The 25,487-nt window shown below is 44.0% G+C and overlaps 1 protein-coding gene across 1 annotated transcript in view; it reads left to right on the plus strand.

The window, feature by feature from the left end:
* Positions 1-25,487, plus strand: part of ADAM10 (ADAM metallopeptidase domain 10) — a 450,369-nt gene that overhangs the window by 81,318 nt on the left and 343,564 nt on the right. Inside the window, exon 2 of the mRNA XM_069222090.1 lies at positions 6,104-6,254. Coding sequence (XP_069078191.1) covers positions 6,104-6,254 — 151 coding nt within the window. The remainder of the gene's footprint in view (positions 1-6,103; positions 6,255-25,487) is intronic.

Here is a 25,487-nt window from a genome sequence, read left to right on the forward strand (position 1 = left end):
TGCTGTTATTCTGTTTGGTGATTCTTGAGTGTCTAATAATTCAAATTCTATCAAAGCTGTTATTCATGTAGCTTTATAATTTGGTTTTGCACTTGGTTTACGTGATCCCAGCATTGTTAATCTAAAGGGCAATAAATGTTTGTACTTTACTAGCCTGGTGTGGTGATTCATGGCTAAATAGGTCATGATGTGTTTAAATTATTGACTCTAATGTTGATTAATGATGGTATTGTTTGGTTTTGGTTGTTGTTGACTTTGTTTTGTTCAGAGCCAAACACTTACACTTATTGAAGTCCAGAGGTTAATTCAACCTCATGCGGGTAGTTGGTTGGTTACTCTTATGTGTCCCCTTACAAAATAAATTATCTCCACGCCACTCCTCTGCTGCAGGCAGACTGGTAGCCTGTACCTGCTCTCCCCAGCCCGGCAACACAGTGCAGGGCTGGAGAGAGCCCAGTGTGCATGTGGTTTGGCCAGCGGCAGACGGCCGGCCAAACATACATGCGCACTGAGGGGGTTGCTCTGTGCACTCCCCTCCATGGCAGTCATCCCCAATGCCCTGCTCCTTTTACTACAAAATGATAATAAACATTTTTGTTTTGTAGTAAAAGGTTTGCGGCTACTGGCAAGGGGTTGGGGGGGGACGGTGGCGGCGATGCTCCTCAACCCTAGTGGAGGAGCCACGCCCACCTTTCACTACTCTGCCAAAATCTTTAATCGCTAGTCCCACAGGTGACCAAAGGAAGACAGACATTTCAGTTTCAGGGCCTGCCTTTCCAGCGGCACCCACATCATAACAGCTCAAACAATTAGGGCCATGAAAATTGGGATCTAAGATCTCCCCAGCATGAGAAGTATGAAGGGGGCTTAGCAGGAGCTAGTCTGTGGTCTTCAGGGCTTTAGGGTCTCAAGATTTTTGTCATAGCCCTTCATGGCTGCTGCCTGCTCAAATCCAGCAGGCACTAAACTCTTATTGTGAAACCAGACTGGTGTGAACCTGCACAGGAATCCAGTCCAAAATGCAAATGTGGAAACCCATGTACAAGAGTTTGTCACCTGCTGTTGAAATGCTCCAGAAAAGAGACCAGAAACACCATAAATGTTAGAGGCCAGAAGGGAAAAGCTCGATTTGCACAAACTCTGCTGGCTTCTTTCTTTTGAAGGTCTGTGCTCTGCTATACCCCGTCATCCTGAGTCAGGCGTTATCTTTTGCCTTTAATAGGATAAGGTGTGGGCCGAGGAAATGTAAGTATTTAGTCTCGGGCTGATTGCAAAAATCCATTAACCTTCTGTCAATCCAGTACCGATAAATTGCACAATTATAGCGTATGATTCACCGCTGACACATTTGATTAGCACAAAAATACGAGCTGCATACACTCAAAGTTAATTTGCCGCAGACTCGAGTTGTTCTTGCGGTTCCAATTATGTCAAGGGCTGTGCAATGTCTGTACATCTGGTGCTTTAAAAACCGAAAGTGTAATTTGATTTCCACTGTGCCAGTGATTTGAAAGTTCTAATGTGCCAAGCATGTTGGCCTCTCGGATCCTGAAATAACTCGTATACTTCGCTCGAAATGCTTGACACTGTCCATACTTAAGTAGCACTGTAATATTTGTTAATTTTATGATGCCTTCTTGTGGGATTGGATTAGGGGTTTGTTTAACAAAACAAAACATACAGTTAAGGACTTTCAGCCCTGTTTGGGAACTATGGCAGACGTTTAACACAAAAGTAGCAAGTAATTAACATTGACAAACAGTGTTTTTAATGACATTGCTACAGTAAGCTCAAATCGTTGTTTGTAATTTTGGCAGGGCTTTTGGATGGATTGTGCCCTATTTAGCCACCCCTAGCCCATCTGCAGTCTTTGAATTTATACGAACACTGCATCAGATGAGCTCACAGCAGGTACTTTGTAAAACATTCAGTTAATTGGTGCGAAATTCACACAATTTGCCAAATTTCACAAATTCACACTGATCAGTTCATAGCTTTGCAAAAACACATTAAAACGTCAGCCCTGTAATCCTCCAGGGAAAACACATCACACTACTGAGAGGATTGCACGTTCAGTAGGGCTCGGTGCTGTTAAGCATGCTTGTTAGCGTCTCAAATGGAAATGTGACTGCTGTTATGTCGAGGACATCTTTCAGTCTTCCTGTAAGCTATGCCTATTGTGGTCAGCTCATCTCTTGATGCAGAGTAGACCCTACAAATTATTTACAAAGGGATGCCATGGGTTACTACGCTGTCACTCCTGAGTGGACCCTAACAAACAAAGTCTGATATCTGCAGGTAATTGTTGATGACAGAGGAGTGTGTGGTTATTTATCAGAGGCTGGCATTTTGTCATAGCCTCCTTGATTTCTGGCTTACTATCTTTGTTGTGTTTAGTCTAGAACAGTTGTTTTTAACCTGCGGTCTGGTGGTCTAGAGCAGTGGTTCCCAACCTGTGGTCTGGGGACCCCTGGGGTCCGCAAACACTTCTCAGGGGGTCCGTGACTGCTTAGAAAATTAAATATTATGAACAGATTAGAGCCCCAGCTTTCAGTAATGACTCAGTGGGGAAGGGGGGGTGGGTCCCTGGATTCCAATAAAGATTCGATGGGGGTCCCCGGGCTCCAGTAATGATAAAGTAGGGGTCCACAGAAGTCAAAAGGTTGGGAACCACTGGTCTAGAGTTTTTGAGTGCGCCCACACCAGGTTGTGACCTTGTGGCGCTGCTTGATTGTAACTAATGCATTCCTCTGTATTTCCCCAGTATTGCTCCTGGGTAGACTCTCTAAGATCATTAATGAATGCTGCATTTTCTTGTGCATGTTTGCAGGTTGCTTTGTAGTTCAACATTCAGCATTTGCTATGACTGCTTGTATTCAGTGCATGTATACATGATGTGGGCTGCACCCATATCACCCCTGGGGTAATGCTATACAGTCTCATACAAAATAAAATAATGTAGAATGCACATGTTCTACCACTTGCACCTATTCCTGCTAGGCGAAGCAACCTAAAACTGGATATGACCACCACTCAAGTCAATTGCACACAGCACCAAAACAATTTCCACAAAGGCTACCCTGAAGTTAATTTGAGGCCTATTGCCCACTATTCCTTGCACATTGTAAACTCCATCCTGAAGTATGAATTCAGTTTAGAGATAATTGCACTTATGTGTTCTGCAAGGATATATTTAGGTCTATGTTACCTGTTTGGTTGTCTTGGTTAAAACCACTATTTATTTATTTAGTGACTTCTTAGGGTGGCTGTGTATACAAGTCACAGTCGGGGCATCATTTCCTGGATGAGGTTTACCCATCAGTGTAAATTTGTTTGGAGTTTATTGAGCTGATATTCATCTTTTTTGTTGCATTGTTTCAATGAGGAGTGAATGATAACTGAAAATCAACATTTAGGTTTTTCGGCCATATAGGCTAAGTCATCTTTTCCTTATTCATGAGAGCGTGGAAGGAATAGGTAGAGCATAATCTGAGTAGCCTGTGTGGGATTTTAGCTCGTCATTCTCTTATGGGGCGACCTTTTGTTTGTTCTACCTTGGATGCAGCTAAGATTTTATTCACACATGAACTGGCTTAGCATTTTAATTCAAGTTAAAGAAAATCAGTTGATCTATAATGTACCTAATATGTCACAGTTTTCTAGTTGTATTCTAGTTGTATTTCAAAGTGATGACAATAATGACTTGAAAATGTGTGTTCCAGGACCTGAAACGCCAAGATTGTTGTACTTAAGTGTGATGTTTTCTGACAGCATGAATATCAACAGGCATGATTATGGGGGCACCTTTCTAAAGAAGGTCTTTTTGTATTGAAATAATGGTGTAGGTAGCACAAATGATAAAAAAAAAAACTAGTTGTGTTAATGAGATAAATGCATTTTGGGATCCATTTTGGCGCTGTGATATAATGGCATTGTGTCAAGAACCATTGTTCCTGGTCTGAGGTAGCAGGCTCTGCATCACACGGGTGTGCAAGGAAGATGGAAAGGACATTAGTAGGCTTGTATAGATTGAGTAATTCTAAGAGAATGGGAGATGAATCAGTCTTACATTACTATGCTGAAGCCAGAGACAGTCAAACGTGTTTCAAACGTGTTTGCTATACTGTTCGCCAGGGAAGCTTTTTGTTGCAATCAGAACACTTGTCATCTGCTGGCCATTCCGCCCCATTGTAGGTGGCCATTCTGATAGTGGCCTGGTTGTTAGTTCCATGACATGAAGTTCTTGCCATCCAGTATGCAGTTTAATGATGCTGTTCAGACAGTCGGAGCATGGAATCAGGATGGTCTATAGAATATAGATCATCTGATCCACCATGTGATCAGGTACATGTATAATGAAACTCCATGCAGTGTAACTACTATTCGTAGACATGTTAAGTTATCCTATATTTTGCATGCATGAATTAGAGAGAGACTGTCCAGGAACCATGGACCTGTTCGGTAGCTAACTTTTGTTCTTTCTCTACACTAAAACACTTCACAGAAGCATTCAGTATCTGCACAGTCCTATAGCAGGTAGTGATTTCAAGAAAGGAAGGAGTCAGTGGTACTCTCAACCAGAACTTCACAATCAATGATATATCAGGGCGCCCAGAGGAAGATGGTGTTCTTTCCCCGGTTTATATGCTGCTTTAAGGGCCATCCACCTCTAAACTTCTGCATTAAAAATAATCATAAATAAGTCCTAACTGTACCCTTTTGTATAATACCGCAGGAGCCATAACTCCATTGTGTGCATTGAGAATCATTACACAGGCAGCTCTGCAAGGGATGGGGCTGAGGCTGTGGAATAGCTTCATGGAACAATGGATGTTGCGCTCCTCTTCATTGCTTCATTTAGCTCTTGCCTCTGGAACAGAAGTTTCAAATGTGTGCCCTTCAGGATTCAATTTCCCAATCGCCCGCTCTTGCAGCCCCTGGGCTACTCTTCTCCCCAGGCTACGTGATAGATAGAAACGTGTCTTGGATTGTTGGGTAAGTGATAGGCACAGAGCTCCAATGGTCTTCATTATCCTGCAACGAGTTGTTGCTGCTTTCACCCATTGCCTGCAAAGTGAGTGCTCTGCTTTCTGAATATCTAACTTATTAAGCTCAGTGCAATGTTGTTCTGGATTTCAGAATTTCAACAACTTGTTGTAGATTTTGGGTCTCTATATAGCACTTCACATTTATGGTGTTAACTAAAATGATTGTGGTGGTGAGATTAGAGACTCGCCCCTTCATACAAAGTTGTCGTTTGCTTTAGTTATTAATTCCCAAACATTTAACCTCTTTGTAGAGGAGACACTTATTTTATCCTAGCACTTGATACACAGTGGTTTAGACTACAAAATATGGGATTACAAACCTAATAATTGTGATAGTGAAACCTCTGTGCGTTGCCATAGTGATCAATGTTATTGGATCATAAATATTTACTATGCTAGATAGTTAGCAGTACCTACATGATAAATGTGTAATTCTGGAAAGACCCTCCCACTTTTATGTAATTTTTGTTACTAATCAAACAGGCTTGCTCTTTATCACTCAGTATTACCCATAATTGTGAGAATGCTCTGGTGAAAAAAATGGTGTAGGTCTAATTATTGTATGCTTGCTCCCTCCTCCTCTTACCGTACTGGGATTCACCTCACCGCTACACCAAAACCATCAAAAGTAGCTGAGTTGGTGGAGGGTTTTATAGAGCTGTGCTTACTGAACATTTCATGGGAATTGTGCATTGTACACCGGGTGTACCAGGTTAAAATTTGCTAACTGTGAATTAATATAATTTCTCAGAATGGAGAACTTATATTAATTCACAGTTAGAAAATTTTCTCTTGTAGTTTGTTGTAATTGGTAGTGTTAGTGATATTATCAGATGAAGCTTGTGGTTGGAATAGTCTGAGGGCTAAATCATTTTACTTTGATGTAGGTAGTGTTTGAGCAAAGGTTGAGGATCTATAGTTGACTAAATAATTTAACAATTAGCTACTGTATCGCCTTGTAAAAGGCTCTGATTTCGGCCACGCCTTAACGTGGTGTTTGAACTGATACACTGAACAATCCAGCATTTGTAATGGTTTCCTTATTCTTTTCACAGGTCAGTATGGGAGACCCCTGAATAAATTCATCAGGCATTATGAAGGCTTGTCTTACGACACAGATTCCTTACACCAAAAACACAATCGTGCCAAAAGAGCAGCAAGCCATGCTGAGCAGTTTCTACACTTAGACTTCCATGCACACGGAAGGTAAGTCTTCTTATCTGTAAATATAATGTATGGTCCATAGCTATGTATATAAATATTATACTTTGCTCATGTTAATGCCAATCAATGCATGCCATGAAATTGTCCTGTCAGGCCTAGTGGCCTAGTATTCTAGTAATGCTTGGGATGTCTACCCGTCAGCTCCCACTATGCTTGGTTTATCTGTACCTTCATCGTTTGTTCAGCAGACAACGGTTTATTGAGTAGTTCTTGGATTGATTGACAGGCTTAAGCAATGATAGGTTTTTTGAGTCCAACACCAAACTCTGTCTCCACCAAAGTTCAGGTGTTGTGGGTGTATCTTTCACAGTCTCTACTGCGTCAAGCGGTGGTACAGTAGTTTTCCTGAGCAACAGAATGCCCACGGGATATATCCAACCATTGTTGAATGGCAGACTTCAAATGAGATCATGCAAAATTACAAATGTATATACAGAAGCAGCCTATTGACTGCAGACCATCGTTACTCTGGTCTGTCTTGTGACTGCACATAAACGTTTTCAACTATTCCTTCCCTTTTCTCTGTTCATCTTCATTCTTCTCCCTCTTCACGCTGACCCACTGCACTCCACCTGTAGATTAGCAGTACCACCAGCAAATAATGCAGTAGGAGAATTTCTTTGGGGAGATATCATTATTTGTCACCGACTCTGGTGTGTTTATACTAATTGTGATCTGGTGCTGCATCTATGCAGCTCTCACCTGCTCTGTCTCTTTGGCTATCGCTTTGTTCTTCCGCATCATCTGAGGTGATTAATTTGCAGCATGCAGAGCTTGAAATGAATGAGAACTCTGTTCCCATACTCACTTCATTTAGTTGAATGAGTTTCAATATTTTGGTAAAGTCTCGTTCCCAGAGGCTGGAAAAATAGCCTTTCCATTGCTTATTGGACCCTTAACCGAGCACCTTGTTGTAGCTGGCTGGGTATCCCATCCGGTGATGTTATTGGAAGGTACAGGAAGTTGTACAATGAGCATTTTATATATATATATATATATATATATATATATATATATATATATATATATATATATATATATATATATATATATATATATATATATATATATATATATATATATATATGCACTGTGCTAATCCTATGCTTAAAGACTTTGCTAGATAAGCAGACATTTGAGGTGAGCAAATCTAGAGTGTCGCTGGTGTTGCAGGGTGCTCCTTACTAGAGCAGCTCTCCACCTAAAATTGGGAACTTCCCAGAGTTCTCCTTTGTTTTTTTGCATAATTTATGCGTCGCTCTATCCCTGAAAGGGTTTTGGTTTGACTTATACTGGGTGCTCCCTTGTGTCTGGACAAAGCTATACTCCTCTGAAGAGCTCTAATGAGAGCGAAACACGTGTCAGGGGTTGCTTTACTCATTCCAGGTTGGCTTGGATGGTATTTGACCAGTCCAAAGCTGTAATACTGTGCCTGGAGTGGTAAATGGCTTTTGTCATTTTACAGCTCGGCAAGGATGACACTATGTCAATCCTATGCTTAAAGATTTTGCTGTACAAATGGCAAAAGACTTTGTCACTATCTAGCTCGGCGAGGATAGCACTGTGCTAATCCTATGCTTAAAGACTTTGCTAGATAAGCAGACATTTGAGGTGAGCAAATCTAGAGTGTCGCTGGTGTTGCAGGGTGCTCCTTACTAGAGCAGCTCTCCACCTAAAATTGGGAACTTCCCAGAGTTCTCCTTTGTTTTTTTGCATAATTTATGCGTCGCTCTATCCCTGAAAGGGTTTTGGTTTGATATATTCACCCAAATGATGCTCATTGTTACCGAACTCTATCAGGTGGGCGCCTCCTTCGTGCAAGCAGCACTGCACGTAATTAATGTCCAAACCAAGCAGCTCCACTACAGAGTCAGGGGCACTCTTGGATTCCACTTCCTCACCCCAGCATGACGTGTTTTGGCGAAGTGCCTTCTTCAGATGCCGGTAATTACTGGACACATGCCAACCATTGTTTAAATATGTTTTTACTCCTCCTTCAATTCATTCATGATTACAAACAGACTTCATTTCCCATAATGCACCAAGCTGGATATGCTACCACTCTGATTTTTCTTAATTGCTTTTACACAGTCCCAATCATATTTAGTCTCAGTGGATTGTAATACCAAGAACATTTTGGTTTTGGGCACTTAGCTGTGCTAAAGTGGCAAGTGCATTCCCAGCCTCCATCTCTCTCTTACTCAAATTTCAAAACGTGCGTGTGTCCCTTTATCAGTAGTTCACCTTCCCACATCTCACCCCTGAGACTCCTCACACATCCTGGAAACGCCGATTATTGTAATCTGCGCCACTTCATGTAAGTCATGTCCAGTCTCTGCAGCAGGCATGTGTTTGAAAAGGGGACAATGGCGGTTCAGGTAGCAAACAAAAGTACATTCACCCAAATGCTGCCCATTGTTACCGAACTCTATCACCTACTTTCCTGTGATTGTGATCTAAAACAGTGGTTCCCAACCTGTGGTCCGGGGACCCCTGGCGATCCGCGAACCCACCTCAGGGGGTCCGCGACTGCTTAGAAAGTTAAATAATATTAGCAGATTAGTTCCACAGCTTTTAGAAATGACTCAGTGGGGGTCCCTGGATTCCAATAATGATTTAGTGGGGGTCCCCGGGTTCCGGTGATGATAAAGTGGGGGTCCACAGAAGTGAAAAGGTTGGGAACCACTGATCTAAAATCTTTGAGCTGAAACTGTAAGAAGTTTCTTAATGCAAGGTAAATTTCCTGCTGTAAAATTTGCACGCGCTTTACTATGTGCCTTTGTCAATGCTATTAATAAACTATGGGGGTTGAGCCGCTAGATGGGGGCCATGTGAGTCTCAATAGATGGTGGCCCTATGCCAATAAAGAAAACCTTCAATGAACAAAAATCAAAACCACATTGAGTCCTACGAGAACTAGTGATATTTTCCTGGTTTTGGGGTGAGGGGTTAGGAGGGAGTGAGGATGGGTGCTGAAGCTTTGTATGTACACTTTCCAGTTAACCTATTCGGCTTCTGTACGCCTCAGGTTCTCTCGTTTGCTGTTTTAGAATTGGATGCAGATTATATAGTTATTTTCTCCTCCGCCCAGCTCTGCATTTAGATTCCTGTATGTTAACCTTCCCTCTGAGCCATCTCTCAGAGGAAATCTTTCCATTAATTCTTTCAAACCTCTTTGCCCTCTGATCTCCTTTTCTAGGCTGTCAGTATGCTATCAAATATGTCTGTGTGGGAAGGGAGAGGAGAGATGGTCTCTCCTTGAATTTCCCAGTCTTTCTTTGACACTCTTGATTTTAAGGCAGAAGAAGATAAATAGTATTTCAGTCGCAGACCCATGATGCAGATGTTTCTAAAGAGTGACCCGCAGTCATCTCCATAGTCACAGAAATCTTTCTATCCTGTGGTCCTCTAGTGCTACAGATCTTTGAGCAGTGGAGAGTATATGCTTCTGTTAAACCTGTTCTCTATGGTTCCCTCTCTCTTTGGCTACTAGATTCCTGATGTAGGCATGATCAATCAGCTCCCTGCAAAGATTCGGATCTCCTCTTTTGTGACAACTTCTCTGCCCTCTTGATCTCCATCTGGAATTGTAGTGGGGGGGGGGATGGAGGGGGGGATCGGGAGCCTCAATTTTGGCCTAGTTCTCATGGCCAGCCTCCTTGTTTGCAGAGTTATCCTGGTGTCCAAGCGTTCTCACTCTTGGTGTTTAAATTCTGCCACCTGCTTGGACCATTCTCCTTGATTCCCCTCCCTGCCGACACCAGTGCCCAATATTCGTGCTTGCAGAGCCCAAGAATGAGGCCTGATCTCCTCTTCAAAATGTTTGCTCAGCTGCCCGGCCCTCTCAATTCACTTTTCACCCTAACTTTCTTGAAACAGTTTGACAGTTTTTTGTGTTTAGGTCGCAGCCTGACAGACAGCAGAGCTGTCTGGTTTGCTAAAGACATCCTGGGGACATTGACAAAGTTGACCTAGGAATGCGTTCTGCCCGCTGCTTGCCATTGGCTTTGTGGTTTGTAACTCACATTGTCTTGCTTTCCGTTTGATGTCTTTATTTGTTTTAGGCTGGCCAACTTGAGTTTGGTCCTTCCCTTGCCAAAACTTTATTCACAGAATCCTTCCAAGTTCTCCCTTTCTGTAAACATGGCTGTAAATCTTGTTCTTATCTCCTTACATTTGCTATGCATTCAAAGACCTAGTTCAAATGCCAGGCTCGGTCTTTAAAGGGCACTCTGAGCTCTTCCACCCTACACCACTGCACTGTATGACACTATACTCTACTCTGTACCACTCTATACTATACTGCTCTGCACCACTCTACACCGCTGAACTTTCTGCTACTTGACTGTAGTGTAACACTGCCCTTTGCATTGCTCAACTCTACGCCACTGTACTCTATGCCACTGGCTCTGCGTCACTCCACTGTGCGCCACTCCACAGCGCTGCAATGTATGCCACTGAATTCAATGCCACTGCACTCTATGCCTCTATACTCTGCAACAGTCTAGGCCAATGCACTCTACACCAGTCCAATCCACTCTATACCACTCTAGTGTATGCCACTCTACACGACTTCTCACTATGCCATTCCAATACACAACACACTCCGCCACTTCAATTTACAACACTTTATTCCACTCTCCGCCATTCCACACTACGACACTCCACCCCACTCATCTCTATGCTGCTAACATTTAACCATGCTGGTGTACAACATGGCTAAAACACGTTGGCAAATCCAATAGGTCTTGCATAGGCAAAGGCAAAACCTGTTGGCTTTGCCAATGCTTATTTTGTAGTTGTTGCATAATGTAGAAAATAAATTTGTTTTTTCATGTGATTTTATTTTTGTCGACAAGCACACACACATGACTATTCTGTGGCCTTTAGTAGTTGCAACAGGGTGTATGTCAATCACATTTTTTTAAACAATGGGCACATTTATTTAATTAACAGTGACCACTTTTTACCCTGTTATGAGGGTCTGTCCCCATTTTCAAACAAAGAACTGAACTTGGGAGGATGCTAAAAGAAATCCTAACTGGGCTGATGTTCTTTTTCTTCTCTGCCAGCTCTGCATTTTAACTCTAACTTTGAGAGGAGACATTCAGTTTTACAACCTGGCCACACTCTAGAGCTTGAACAGTTTACACACCTACCCTGAGAATGCTTCCTCCTTAGTACTGTGAAGGTTTTCCATTTTGATAGGCTACTCTTCTTATCTCCACTATCAATGGACAGATGGACGGTGAGGGAAAAAATTTATGCATTGGAATGGTCAGAGACCAGGCTAGTCAGCCATGGTCCCAGAGTGGGAAGGAACCCTCCCACTAGTCTTTAGTGTTGTCTTTGTATGTAGTGAACCCCACCAGAATAGGTACATTTGAGTGGGGGACAGGTGCTCATTTTTACTAGATCACATTAATACTTACCACTATTCCCTCACAGTGGTGAACCAAAACTTTGGGCACCAAAGAATACTCTTGGGCTAACTGAAAAAGTGAAAATAGAAAAGACAATTAAAGGGGACAGCAGATGAATGGTGTCACAATACATCTCAAACCACAGCTGACATGGACTAAATCAACATTCTGGAATGTCTATTGTTGGTGATTTTTAGAGATGCTGTATTGAGATAAATGGTTTGTATTGCTTGTGGGCTCAAGAATCGAGTGTGCACATGTTGACTATGAAGCCATGGCTGTTGAAAATCTGGTCACGGCAAGATCTTTTTTACTTACCCTTAACTTTACCTGGTATGTGAAGGTTATCGGTGGTCCTCTCTGGTCACAGCCAACTCAAGAATCCTTGCACATTGTTAGAAATGGGTCTCTAGTTGGCAGTTGGTTTGCACCCTGTTCATGTAGGGACCCTCACTCTAGTCAGGATAAAGGAGATACCCAGCTCAGATAACCCCTGCTCACCCACTTAGCTTGGCATGAGCAGTCAGGCTTATCTCAGAAGCAATGTGTAAAGCATTTGCACTTAACACACAGTAATATAGTGAAAACACTGCAAAAGGACATCACACCAGTTTTAGAAAAAAGCCAATATTTATTTGTATAAAACAAGACCAAAACAAGAAAAATCCAACATATGGTAATAAAGATATGAATTTTGCAAGAATTAACTTAAAAATACATTTCCTTGAAGTATATAGTGCCGTCTGGGGATATCATGGTGTCGTGATCAACAAATCCAACAATTCAGGCTAGCCACCGCAGCGTATGCCAGCTCCGGTGTCGGGAAGACCCGCAAACAGTACCTTGGAAATGTAGGGCGTTGTGATCCTCGCGATGAGATCCTGAGTGCGGCGTTGCTGGTGTCGGTTCCAGAGTTTGATCTGGGGGTCTTTGGGCCCTTGAAGTCGCATGCGTTGCAGATTGAACTCCGGGCTGATGACAAAGTCAGGAGTGCTGGCGTGGATGGTGTCAGGGCTGCGGTGCGAAGCAGGACGATGTGACTTGCGGTGCCCACAGTTCAGGCAGCGTCTTGGTGACAGTGTCCAGCGGCACCAGTGCTGCAGTGCGATGTGCGGTGTCTCCATGTCACGTGCAGGCAGCATCGTCGTTGTTGCTGAAGCGCTGTCGTCGGTAGGCCCAAGGCAGCAGCGCGGGCGGGCTCCGAGCTGCACCCACAAGTCGCGGTGCAGACAAGGGACGATGCTGGAGTCGCTTCAAGTGGTGTCCACAGGCAGCGGTGTCAGCGTGAAGCGTTGACGGGGATGCCAAGGTTGCGGTGTGAGCAAGGCGATGCAGGGTCCACAGCTCACGGTGCAAGCAGTGGCTCGGTGACTGTCAGGTGGCCCCGGCGGTGAGACCAGGGTTTCAGTGCAATGTGGGGCATGGCTCAGTGTGGCATCGTCGGGTCATGGTGCAGTCAGCGATGTTGTTGACGGTTTCGCTGTGGTTTTTCTTCTGTTGCAGCACAAAACACACAGTTTCCAGTGCTGTAGTTCAGAGTTCAGAAGCTGAAGTCTATGATATCCCTGAGACTTCCAACAGGAGGCAAGCTCTACTCCAAGCCCTTGGAGAAACTTCAGAAGCAGGATACACAGCAAAGTCCAGTATTTGTCCTCTTAAAGACCAAAGCAGCAACTGCAGGCCAAGTCAGCAAAGCACAAACAGCAAAGGGGCAGTACTCCTCCTCCAGCTCTTCAGCTCTTCTCTTTGGCAGAGGTTCCTCTTGATCCAGAAGTGTTCTCAAAGTCTGGGGTTTTGGGTCTACTACTTATACCCAATTCTGCCTTTGAAGTTGGCAAACCTCAAATTAAAGTATCTGTTGTTGACACAATCCTGCCTTGCCGAGGCCTGGCCCCTGACATACACCAAGGGGTTGGAGACTGCATTGTGTGAGGGCAGGCACAGCCCGTTCAGGTGTAAGTGACCACTCCTCCTTCCACTCTATCCCATGTGGCCCATCAGAATACGCAGACTATAGCCCAGTTCCCTTTGTGTCACTATCTAGTGGGGATTCACAAACAGTCTGATCCAGACGTGGAATACACAAGTAAGCAGAGGCACAGAATGATGAAGCAAGAACATGCTCACTTTTTTAAAAAACGTAAATCTAAAAAAACAACTTTATCAAAAGATGTGTTTTTATATTGTGAGTTCAGAGACCCCAAATACATATCTCTTTCTGCTCCCAATGGGAGACTGCACTTAATATATATTGAAAGGCAGTCCCCATGTTAACCTGTGAGACAGATAGGCCTTACAACAGTGAAAACCAAATTTGGCAGTATTTCACTGTCAGGACATGTAAAACACATCAGTACATGCCTTACCTTTAACATACACTGCACCCACCCCATGGGGCTACCTAAGGGGTGCCTTAAATGTACAGAAAGGGAAGGTTTGGGCCTGGCAAGTGGGTACATTTGCCAGGTCGAATTGGCAGTTTAAAAGTGCACACACAAACACTGAAGTGGCAGGTCTGGGACATGTTTACTGGGCTACTCATGTGGGTGGCACAATCACTGCTGCACGCCCACTAGTAGCATTTGATTTACAGGCCCTGGGGACTCCAAGTGCACTTCACTAGGGACATATGAATAAATCAAATATGCCAATCATGGATAAACATCAGCAACACAATTTACATAGGGAGCACTTCCAGATTAGCACTGATCTGCAGCGGTAAAGTGTGCAGAGACAATAAACCAGCAAAAACAAATCAGAAAAAATAGGAGGAAGAAGGAGAAAGGTTTGGGGATAACCCTGCAAAAAGGGACATTTCCAACTCACATTTTTAAACTAACAAATAAGAAATACTTTTATTTTGTGAAGTGCAAGGTGCACTACATGCACACTGGTTTTACATTTATGCAGTGGTAGTTCATAATGCAGTTATAAACTGGTTTAGTTTTTGCACAGACCTCTGTGTATTGAGCACACCCTCCTCTAATATAGTTTAATAATTCATCTGAAATGAAGCCATTTAATTCTGTGTATATACTTTCTAAATGTGTTCTGTTGCTGTGCATAATCCCATGATGAGCTCCTGCTGCATGTTAATGACTTGAGCCGAATCATAATTGAGTTTTTCTAGTCCTTTGTTTTCTATGGATTATAGCATGGAGTCTTGCTATATGCGAAAGATTACTTAAGGATCATCACTGAACATAAAGTAAATACCAGAAGAGATGTCTTCTATTAGAAGGTTCATTAAGACGCTGGCCACAACTGGAATTCGCGTTGGCGTGCAGTACTTCCACCTGGTACTTACTGTGGGCTCTCTAATAGGGTCACTTTCCTGGTATGCTGTTTTCGTGATCACTTTTTGTCCAGTGATTGGATGGTATTCGCATGTGGGCCAGTGCAGTGACCTCTGCAATATAAATGTGCCTTCTGCTCCCTGTATTTTGTAGTCTTTGTGACATGTGTTTCACAATAAGTGGGTACGTGTAGGCTCGTGACACTGGACTGCATTACCAACGTCATGATTCTATGAGATGGATGTGGCTGGTGGTTGTAAGACCTCGGTTATTAAACAACAACAAAAATTAACACCTGTGGTGTCACTATTTTTCCACCTTCTCTTACTTCCGCAGGATATTTTGAAATGCCATGCATTGGTGAGTTATTTATTAAAAACTCCCAGCAATGATTACAGGTTTGAGTGCAACATCTGTTTGGTCAGGAGGTCTGCGAGGAAGCAAGGTTAGAGCAAACACTCATCTACCTTGTGGGAACAGAAAGCGGGGGGGGGATGATTTGAGTGCCGTGGGGGTTGTGTCCAACATGTTCTGATCCAGCATGGCACTTTAATGAGGTGTGAAGAATATGGGCCACAGGAGCTGCCCTCATCTTTCCTCTTTGTGCCCCTGGGGAAGGAGAAAGGACTAAGCTGGGACAGTGGTCAGGGGTTCTCATTGGAATTCATGAGCACGGTGCCCAGTGCATGACAGTGTTGACAAGGAATGACAGTGTTGACCTTAGTGTTTCTTCCTAGCGTGTAAACTATTAAAATGGATAGCAGTACGAAAGAGATGGCAAAGACCAGTATGTTAACCTGGACATTACTTTTGTGTACATCTGGGTAAATCAATGTGATCCCCTGCACCCAACTCCCTTCTCTGCTAATTGGGCAGAACTTAACAGGAGTATGATATTAACATTTATCCAGCGGTTAATTTGATAAAGGAACGAGTATCGGTTCCTGAAACTCTGCTCAGGACATGGTGGCCAGTGCATTTGAATGTCTGTGCGCCAAATACAATGGCTGGTAATCTAAAATCCACTTCTAGACACTCCTTGTCCCTTTTTAGGCTGAGCATGCAAACGCTTTGACTTGTAAGTATTGTGGTCTTTTCACCATACCCACCTCACGCCCATCACTTTCACTCGTTTGTGGGCTTGCTTTTCAAAAATTACTTGATGTCAATGGTCAGTGCTTTACATTTGTCCTGCCTTGAGGCTGTGTTTGTCATGCCTTGCAGACTGACCCTGTTAAATGGATCATTGTACGATTGCCGATATGCTTCAGCGTGGGTGAACTATAGAACTATATCTATATAAAAAAAATTGTGTCTCCCACTATGTGCCACATGGCAGACAGTGGTGCTCTCAGCGCGAACAGGCACAAAAGTGTGAACTCGATCAACAGTATTGAAGCGCTGGTCATATTGTTCAGTTACCTAATCAGAGTCATTTCTTGTGGCTCTCCTCTTAAAACACTTGAAGTTAGTAAATGCTTTACATGAAACAGAAATCCTTAAAGCGAAAGCGGCTCTCCCGGCACAGCAGGAGAGCCTATACTACAATGTTCACTGCACTCAGGAAAACTAGATGCATAATGCTTGGCAAGCTTTCTTTTTCACTACATTTTTGCCCATAACTCAGTCTGTGGTGATCCTAGGACAATGGGACCACCACCAAAATGTTCAGAATAACACTTTCGCCTCGGTCATCTTTGGGTCCCCATTAGGTTAGTGGGCAACCCAAAATAATAACCCCTCCCACCATTCAATGCATTTTTAATAATTTTCCTGGCTAGAACGTTTATTTTCCAGCTGGGAATAGCTTGTGTTTTAAGGTCCTTGTTTGTAATATCATTGCAGGGCTCAAATTCTACTCACCCACTTGCTATGGCAAGTCCTATTTAACCAGGTGGAGCTATTTTTAGGACTTACTTCCCCCTTCTGGCCAGTTAACATAGAACAAGTGTTCTGTTTAGTCAGAAAGTGAAGGGGGCCTTTAAATCTTGTTATTGGCACATTTGCTCAGAGAGGCAGAGGTCAAAAGTCAGTTTGTCTTACAATTAAATTTCTTTCTGACTGCAGAGGTCCAGGATTTTGTCAGGTTTTTTTTTCCCCCCAACACACAACATTAAAATAGCGGAGTCATCTGTAGAAGCATTAAAAAAATATTTCAGTAAATGCTTGTTCTTTGCCTGTTCCTGCTTTCTCCCTTTGTGACTGGTTTGCTGACTTCTCTTCCTCCGTATTTTCGATCATTGTGTTTTTCCCTCTTGCACTCAGCAAATATCTGTGTGGAAATATAAGTGCTAGTCCCCAAAAATAATGTGCTCAAATTAAGCAGTGCATTGACCACTCCTCACCTTCTATATTAATGTGCTCCCTCCATTTCGGAGTCTGTTTAAAGATGGGTGAGCGAGGCCTAGTAGGTATAGACCGTTATCTTTCTTGTTAATGTGTTTCTGCTCAAGCTCCTCGTGGTCTGTACTTCACGTGGTTTACTGATAAATGGGTTATCAAACCACACACTTTAGAAGCCCACATGACTAGTCATCAGGAAGAACAAAAGAGCACTTCAAAGATCCATATAGAAACTTTCTATGTGATCCTAGTCACATGTTGACTTAGCGGCTCTAATGACTGTTCCGAGATTCTGAAAGTGTAACTGTTGCTAATCTGTTAAATGCTTTGAACATCAGGTTTTAGTACTTTGCAGAGCCAAGATTTGCCATGCCAGTCCTAAAAGATGTTTAATGATTTCCTTGCGCTGCACACTAGAAAATGGGACTACCACATGGCAACCATATTACCAATGAGAGACCGTACTAAATTGTGGTCCCACGGCCTCTGCGACCCACCACCAACACAGCAATGAGCGGGACAGGGGCGGTGCCATCTTAGATTAAACATTGTTTGTAGATGTGTTATAAACGGACATCCCTTGTTGCAGACATAATGCTTGCCACGAGGTTTCTTCTCTGGGAGTTATGCCCCAAATGTCTAATAATAAATACTACACGTATTCGAAGTTTAAACTTCAAGTTTTAATTGCTTGAACAGGTAGTATTATATCACTTTACATTTGCCTGATTAATATCTTTTTCTTCCATTATACATTTTATGCACGTTTTAATCCAATATTTTCGTGTAGAAAAAACTAAATTGCATACACTTAAAGTGAATTAAAAAAAAGGAAAGGTAATGTTTCCTAGCACATCTGACCTCCATAGTTAAGGGTGAAGTGGAGGGATTTGCAAGCACAGAGAGCAAACCAGCCTGACTTTATTAGGGGAAATGTTATTTCCACCTGCCGAAAAAGACATTACAGGGATGAAGCAACAACTTCGACTGCATACAGTGGTGACCTGTCAACAAGTGCATCGGGGTGCAGCTCGGCCGCCTCTGAGCTGCCACCTAGTGCTTGAGCCTCCTTATGAACACCTCTAAATGAGTGTGGGCAACACAGCTATTGCCAGTATGCAGGTCGGCCTACTCTGCCGCTCTAGGCTCCTGATGGTAGGAAGAAGAGGGTGAGGCTTGATCCATCTACAGAGTGCTGCTTAAAACACAGCGCTCTAGGTGAATGTCTGCATTTTGCGGGAGCATAGGTCATCTATGTCCCCTCCCACGGGCACAGTCCATATTTAACAGACCTACTATGCATGCCTCAGCCAGTGCAGCGGATCTACTAATTGGAGATGTTTGAGTGCTCATGCGTACATCCGCAAGGCCAGTGAGTAAAAAAAGGTGCAGCATGGACACCACAATTGTCCCAGTTTTTGATAAGGCTGTGCTTCCAGTCCTGTCCGTTCACTGGGAGATGGGTCGAGGTTAGTCTTTCCCTTTTTAATCCTAGCCCTGTGGCTTTCTCTGGCTTCTGTTTTGAGATCATGCCCTGCTGGTTCTGATGTCCAGTGTTGGATTCCTGCCCGACCACTGCCATGGAGGAGTTGCCAGCAAAGGAAGCAAATTAAGGGGAAAGAAAGAAAAGAAGAATACTCAGCTGTTTGTCTATGAGCGATAGTATTTGGGAGTAGTTATAGCGATTAACAATGAATTGGTTTCAGTGAGGATAAGCGTTAGGTTGTTTGCGAGTAGTAACGAGGGTGAAAGTGAGTGAGAATTGTGTGTGTATGAATAAGTGAAAGTGAGTGTGGGTGAGTCAGTAGGATCAGGAATGAGTTGAGTGTAGCGGTCAGTGACGGTACAGTTGCCTCATGTCCACAGACCTAATGCATCTGGTGAACCCTTATTGGAGCACTAGTACACCCGGAGTTGTCTGTGTAAATATGTTTGAGTGTTCGGTCTCTGAATGGCATTTGCTCTATGCCCATTTCCTGCATGGTTTGCAGGGCTTAGCGAAGCGAGGTGCAAAGAGGAACCTTGACTTGTTGACTGAGGGCAGCTAACCTGGCCATTGAATGCTTTTGTCAGACTTTCTATAACTGTGAACAGATTGGGCATCAGTTGGGCAGGACGTAATTTCCCTTTGGAACCAGTATGTTGCTTTGCTACGTAAGCCCCATATTTTAGTTCTGTTGGCCTAAAGGATGGGGGAAAGAAATGTGGTTCCTACTAGCCCAAATTACGACCATTGAGAGGTTTTTGTCTTGGGCTGTAGGGGTGGTGACCAAGGAGATTGTCCCTAACCATAGAAGCAACCCCCCTTGCTCCTCCTCGTGCTCCTGACTGTTCTGCTACTTCAGTTACATCTTCAGAGCTGTGTGATTCAGCCTCTACGGGTTTGCGGGGTTGTTAAAGAGGGTTTTTTGGGGGGCTGCTGAGTGCTGATATTCTGGCGATAGATATTCAGGGGCGAAAGTATACAGTGAAGTCCCTTTGTAAGTCCCTCTGTAAGCCCCATGTGTAAGCGGAGACGTATGGCTGTTCCTAACGTATTGCACTTAGCGTGGTTTTAGAGACGGAGCCACTGTCACACTGCTCTCTGTCTTGTGTTCAAACTGATCACCTTCTGATTGCTCACCTGTGGGAACTCAAGCTTAATATGAATACTATAAAATACCCTATTATTTGAAGGTTTGCTATTATTGAAGAGTGAGTTTCACTCTTCAGGGATCTGCAGAAAATGTCAGGAGCGTCACACAGGGGCCGAGGTCCTTTATCTGGGAGGGAGTCTATTGGTACTGACTCAGCTTGACCACATGGTGAGTCTAGTGAGTAGCGGCGTCTCCTCCACTAAGGCGGAGGAGTGTCACCTCACTGCTTTGTGCAGTGAAGAAAAAGGAAAAATAGAATGATAATGTTGCGTTATTATGTTATTTTTTCCCGGGAGCCAGATTAGAGCGGGTCTGGGCTGGGCTGGAGGAGGGTTGGAGAAGGAGTGGTATATGCACCTGACCATTTGGCCGGCCGTGTTGGGATCCCAAACGGTCATGCGCAGTTAGCATTTCTCCACCTGGCTGTATTGTACAGCCTTGTGGAGAAAGTGGCAGACTCCCACTCCCTGTCTAAGCGTCGAACCAGGCCACTCAGACCAATCATGATGACGCTGTCATGCTGTTGACAGCAGCATTGTGATTGGCTAAGGGGAGTCTGGGAGCCTGTGTGCTTCTGGTAGTGGGGGAAGAGAAGAGGACGAAGGAGAGACGAACCGTCTCTCCCAAAGGAAAAGGTAAGTGTTTTTTTTTTTTTTTTTTTTTTTTTTAAATACTCCCCTACCCCACCACCTCTGAGTAGTAGCCACCACTGCGAGTGAGACAGCTTTTTGTACTTCTCAGTTGACTGGAACTCCTTCCACTGCCCTGCATGTCATCCTAGCCTCAAATTCCTCAAGCTGGTCCCTGTGCTCCTGCAGTAACCCATCTTCCTTCTTCAAGGCCAGGGATGGTAATTAATTTGCTCCCAGAAACAACTCCCTATGTGGTAATATCGGGGAAACAGTCCCGTTCCAGAATCTTTCGGGGGGGGGGGCTAAAGAATAAAATGACACACTGGTTTAGCTCCCACCCTATCCTAGGTATGGCGACGCCCTGACACCCTGAGATGGCTGGGGGATTGTGTGGTGGTTAACTTTAATAATCCGATTACTGCAAGTGTGTCTTAACCACTCAAGGCCCTCTTAGCTCCTCTAGACCAACCAAGGTCCAGGCTTTTCCGCTAGGTTTTTTTCTACAAACCGGAAATTGTGTATCGACCCCGTGGATCCCGATACAACCTGGGTTGGCTTATCACACATGCCCTTTATTGGCCCTGCTGATGTCCCAGAGTCCCCTGTTACGGAACAGATTTGCGCCTCTGAGCACTTTTGAGTCATGCGACTGACTTGTTGTTCAGGAGACAACCCCCCCCCCCCCATCTGTTTTGCCTATAACCGTTCCTTTGGATATTCCATCTGGTGAGCAGGATGATCTGAGGTGGTTGTCCTGGAACATTACAGGCTTGTCTGCTAAGTTTTGTGACAATAACTGGGTGCAGTTTGCGAGGTTGCACCATGTCATCTATTTACAGGAAACCTGGGAAGTAAATGTCTTTTTCCTAGAAGGTTGAAAAACGTATTTTTCTCCTGCAGTAGTGTCTGTGTCGGGGGGGGGGGGCAAACAGGGGATTGATAGTCTGTGTCTTTGGACATAGATATTTTAAAGACCTTAGGTGGAATTCACACCAACTCCAGGCATTGAAGTTGCATGTCCCCGGCTCAACATCATTAGTGTTATTCAATTTTTATAATGCGAAATCAGAGCTGCACTAAGCCCACATGTGCAATTTTAGATGGGCTGCATATGGTCCATACAAAGGAGGGCAAAGAGTTATATCTTTTGGGAGACACTTATTTTAATCTTCGCCTTGGATAAGTTAGTCAGTTCAATTAAGCCACATTCTCCCCCACGTTTACAGGGAGAGGGTGTTTGTGTCTATAATTTCTTTTAATTTTTTTATTTTTGTTTCTGACCATTTATTTTTGTTTATTGTGGACTTTGCCATTGTCCATAGTCCTTTTAGCGACCATAAACCTTTGTCTCTTGTTATTGGTGGAGTTAGGGGTAGGGCCAGGCCAGTGGGTGCAGCTCAAGGCAGGGCCGACCTCGCTGATCAGGTCAGATGGTTAAGATGGTCGCAGAGGGTGCCAGAGGGCTTCACCCTGCAACTTTTTACTTAGTGCTGGACGGAAATATCGACCTGTGTGGACCTGAAGTCCCTGGGGGCTGCAATTTCATCTGCCTTTGCATGCATCACTGAGAAGATTACAGCGTTACTAGCAGTTCTAATGAAAGACTTGAGAGTGATGGAGCCCAAATGGTTTTATCCAGAATGCTCTAAGTCCCTCTGTCTTCTGAAGTTCACCCTAAAACAGGTCCCCAAGAGATAGGGAGCAAGTAGCCCACTGTCGGAAAGTATGCAAGGAGGCCCTAAAGAATCATAAACTTACTTCACACAAGAGGGCATGGGAAGACTTAGTGCAAGCCAGTGAAACTAGAGATAGTTTCCTTTTCTGGAAGGTAATAAGTAGGCCTTGTTTTGCTGAACCGTCAGGTCCGGCCCTATGTCATCGTATTTCGGAGCAGCAGTGGGTGGGTCATTTCAAAGGGATATATAATTTTGGATTGGAAGATGGTGATGAGGAACATGATGTTTTAATGCTGGGCAGAGCTGATGTTGTTTTCACTTTAGATGAAGTTACGCAAGGCATCAGAAGCTTAGATCACTTCATCTGGCGTTTATGGACCTTATGTCCACATTTGATAGGGTCAACCGTAGGAAGCTGTGGACTCTGCTTCTTGCGATGGGCGTGGACCCAGACATAGTACTCCTCTTATTAAACTTGCACGCCAGTACTACAGTGGCAGTGAGGTACTCAAAGGGCGTGGATCTCACTGAGCATTTCAGCAACACTAGGGGAGTACACCAGGGATGCGTACTTGCCCTTTTACTGTTTACATTTTACATCAGTGGGTTAGAGCAAGACCTCCTTTCAGCACAGGCCGAGGTCTGGGGTAGGTAGGAGCTCGATATCCATGCTTTTGTATGCTGACGACAAGGTCCTTATGGCACACACGACAGTGGGTCTGCAGCTATTACTGGACAGGTTTGTTGTTATGGATAGCATAGATCTTGCTGTTAATTTTACAAATCCTGTGTTATGGTTCTGGGTCCCCCGGTCCACCAGCTCTAAAACCTTTAAGGTAGGGAATAGCATTCTAGCAAAATTTACAGCGTTCTCTTACCTCGGGGTGTTAGTTGATGTGCATATCAATTGGAATATGATGCCGAGTTTGTGAGTGTGGTCATTCGGAGATTGGGCTGTTCCGAGGCTATTGGGCCACCAGGAGTCGTCCGTGGCAGAAGTGGTGGGGCCCAGGATGAGGATCTGTCCTGTTCGAGTTGAGCTTGAGGCAACTGTCTCTCATCCAGTTGGTGACTGCTTTCATTCTGTTGTGAAAGTTCTTTTTGGCTGTTGATGTTTCGTCGGTGAGGGAGAGAATGAGCTGTGTTGTCGGCGTATGAGATGATGTTGAGCCCGCAGTGTCTGACGAACTCAGTGAGCGGGGTTATGTAGATGTTGAAGAGGATGGGGCTCAGTGAGGAGCCCTGGCAACTCCGCATCTGGTTTCTGTCGGCTTTGAGGTGAAAGGTGGGAGCCTGATTTTCTGGACTGGGTTGGTGAGGAAGGAGTGGATCCACTCCAGGGCTTTGCCGCAGATGCCGGCGTCATGTAGTCTGGTGCACAGGGTGGTGTGGGAGATAGTATTAAAAGCGGCAGAGAGGTCAAGGAGGATGACGTCAGCTGTCTCGCCGCAGTCCAGTAGGGTGCGGATGTTATCCATGGCTGCTAGGAGTGTGGTTTTGGTGCTGTGGTTGCTCCTGGATCCGGATTGGGAGGGGTCGAGGATGTAGTTGGCTTCGATGAACTTGGTGAGCTTTTTCAATTAACTTGGCCGTAAAAGGGAGCAGTGAGATTGGTCTGTAGTTTTTCAGCTCCGTTTGGTCTGCAGAAAGTTTCTTCAGGAGGGGGCTTATCTCCATGTTTCCAGGTGTCTGGGAAGGTGGTGGTTTCAATGGAGCTGTTGATGGTACAGCATAGTATGGGAGCGATGATGGCGCTGGCTTGTTTAAAGATGTGGTGCGGGCATGGGTCCAAATGGGTTCAAGGGTGCCCCAAAGTGGGTATTATTCATGAGCTTGAGGGTGTTTTCTGCAGTAAGAAAGGTCCCTTGCTCCACGATCGGTTGCTGTTAAGTGTCCGAGGTGATGCTGCGTGGGTTTTGTGGGCGGGGCAGGCCTTTGCCTGCGAATCCTGTATAGGTGTCTTGGAACCGTGGGCCCCTGTGGCTGCGACAGTGTCTCTCCACAGGACACTCTACATTTTGTGCTCTTTTGTAAATATTTCAGTATGCCCCGGAAACAGTTTATCCTCCCGCTTTTTAAAGCACTAAATTTTACACAAGTCCGAACTGCCCTTATTTATTTGCAGCTTCTCTTGAATGAACAGATTTTATTTACTGTCTCACGTTTCCTATGTGCAGCTTTGAGATCAAGGAGATCTAGACCTGACTAATTTTGCTGTTTACTTGGATCTTTTTTTAATACTATGCATGATTTTAGGTTTTTAAATATGCATTATCTGTTTTTATAGTTTTATAATGTGTATGCATTGTGTTATTTATTATGCTCTTTATGGTTATTTTTATAATCGACTAAAGATTTTTATGATGGTGTGAGAATAGGATAGTGTAAGTAAGTGACAGTTGAAGTGAGAATGTGTGTGAGAAGGAGCTTGCTTGAGGTGAGAGAGGGAGTATGAGCGAGTGTGAGTGAGCAAGCGTGTTGATTAGCATCTCTTATACTTGAGTGTCTGCTGCTTGCAATTGCATTCTTCCTGCCTTATGGGTGTACCCAAGGTAAAATGTTGTCACTGGCATAAGAAAGGTAGTTCTTGACATAAGGGACGTTACCCATGACACAATGCAGGGGAAAGTTGTTCAAGAAATATATTTTACATCCATGATTTTTTTTTTTCAAATTGAGATGACTATTAGGAGGGTGTGTTTTTTTTATTTTTTTATTTTTTATTTTTTTTATAGCATTGAGAAGCTGTTTTTGCAAGCTCACCCTCTTTGGCAGTGTTGTTCAAGAGTCTAATTTTCAACAGAGAATGTGCACTGTGCACCTCTACATCATGTCTTAATACAATTCATATGTACGCCTGACCTCCAAAACCCACCATTGACCTTTCTTACTGAACCCCCACCCCTCATTCTCTCAAAAGTTATACCATCCCTGATTAAAGAAACATAAAGAAGCGCTGATGTCTACATCTTCTGTGAAAGACCCAAGTACAGGAAGTAGACTCATTGTATAGAAGGCGTCTCTAGTAACTTCCTCCTGCGTTCTGTTGTGAGTCGTACCTCTCACCCTGCTAATGTTGCAAGTTTGAAAGGAGACTTGTTTAAACTTCATTCTGAAGCTTTTTGCTAGAGCCTTCCCAGAGTCCTGGCCTCCTTTCTTCGGTTTTACGTTGGTAATGACCTTGAGGGGTTTAGTCCGTGGGGCAGACA

The sequence above is a fragment of the Pleurodeles waltl genome, chromosome 3_1, assembly GCF_031143425.1.
Source record: "Pleurodeles waltl isolate 20211129_DDA chromosome 3_1, aPleWal1.hap1.20221129, whole genome shotgun sequence".
NCBI lineage: Eukaryota > Metazoa > Chordata > Amphibia > Caudata > Salamandridae > Pleurodeles > Pleurodeles waltl.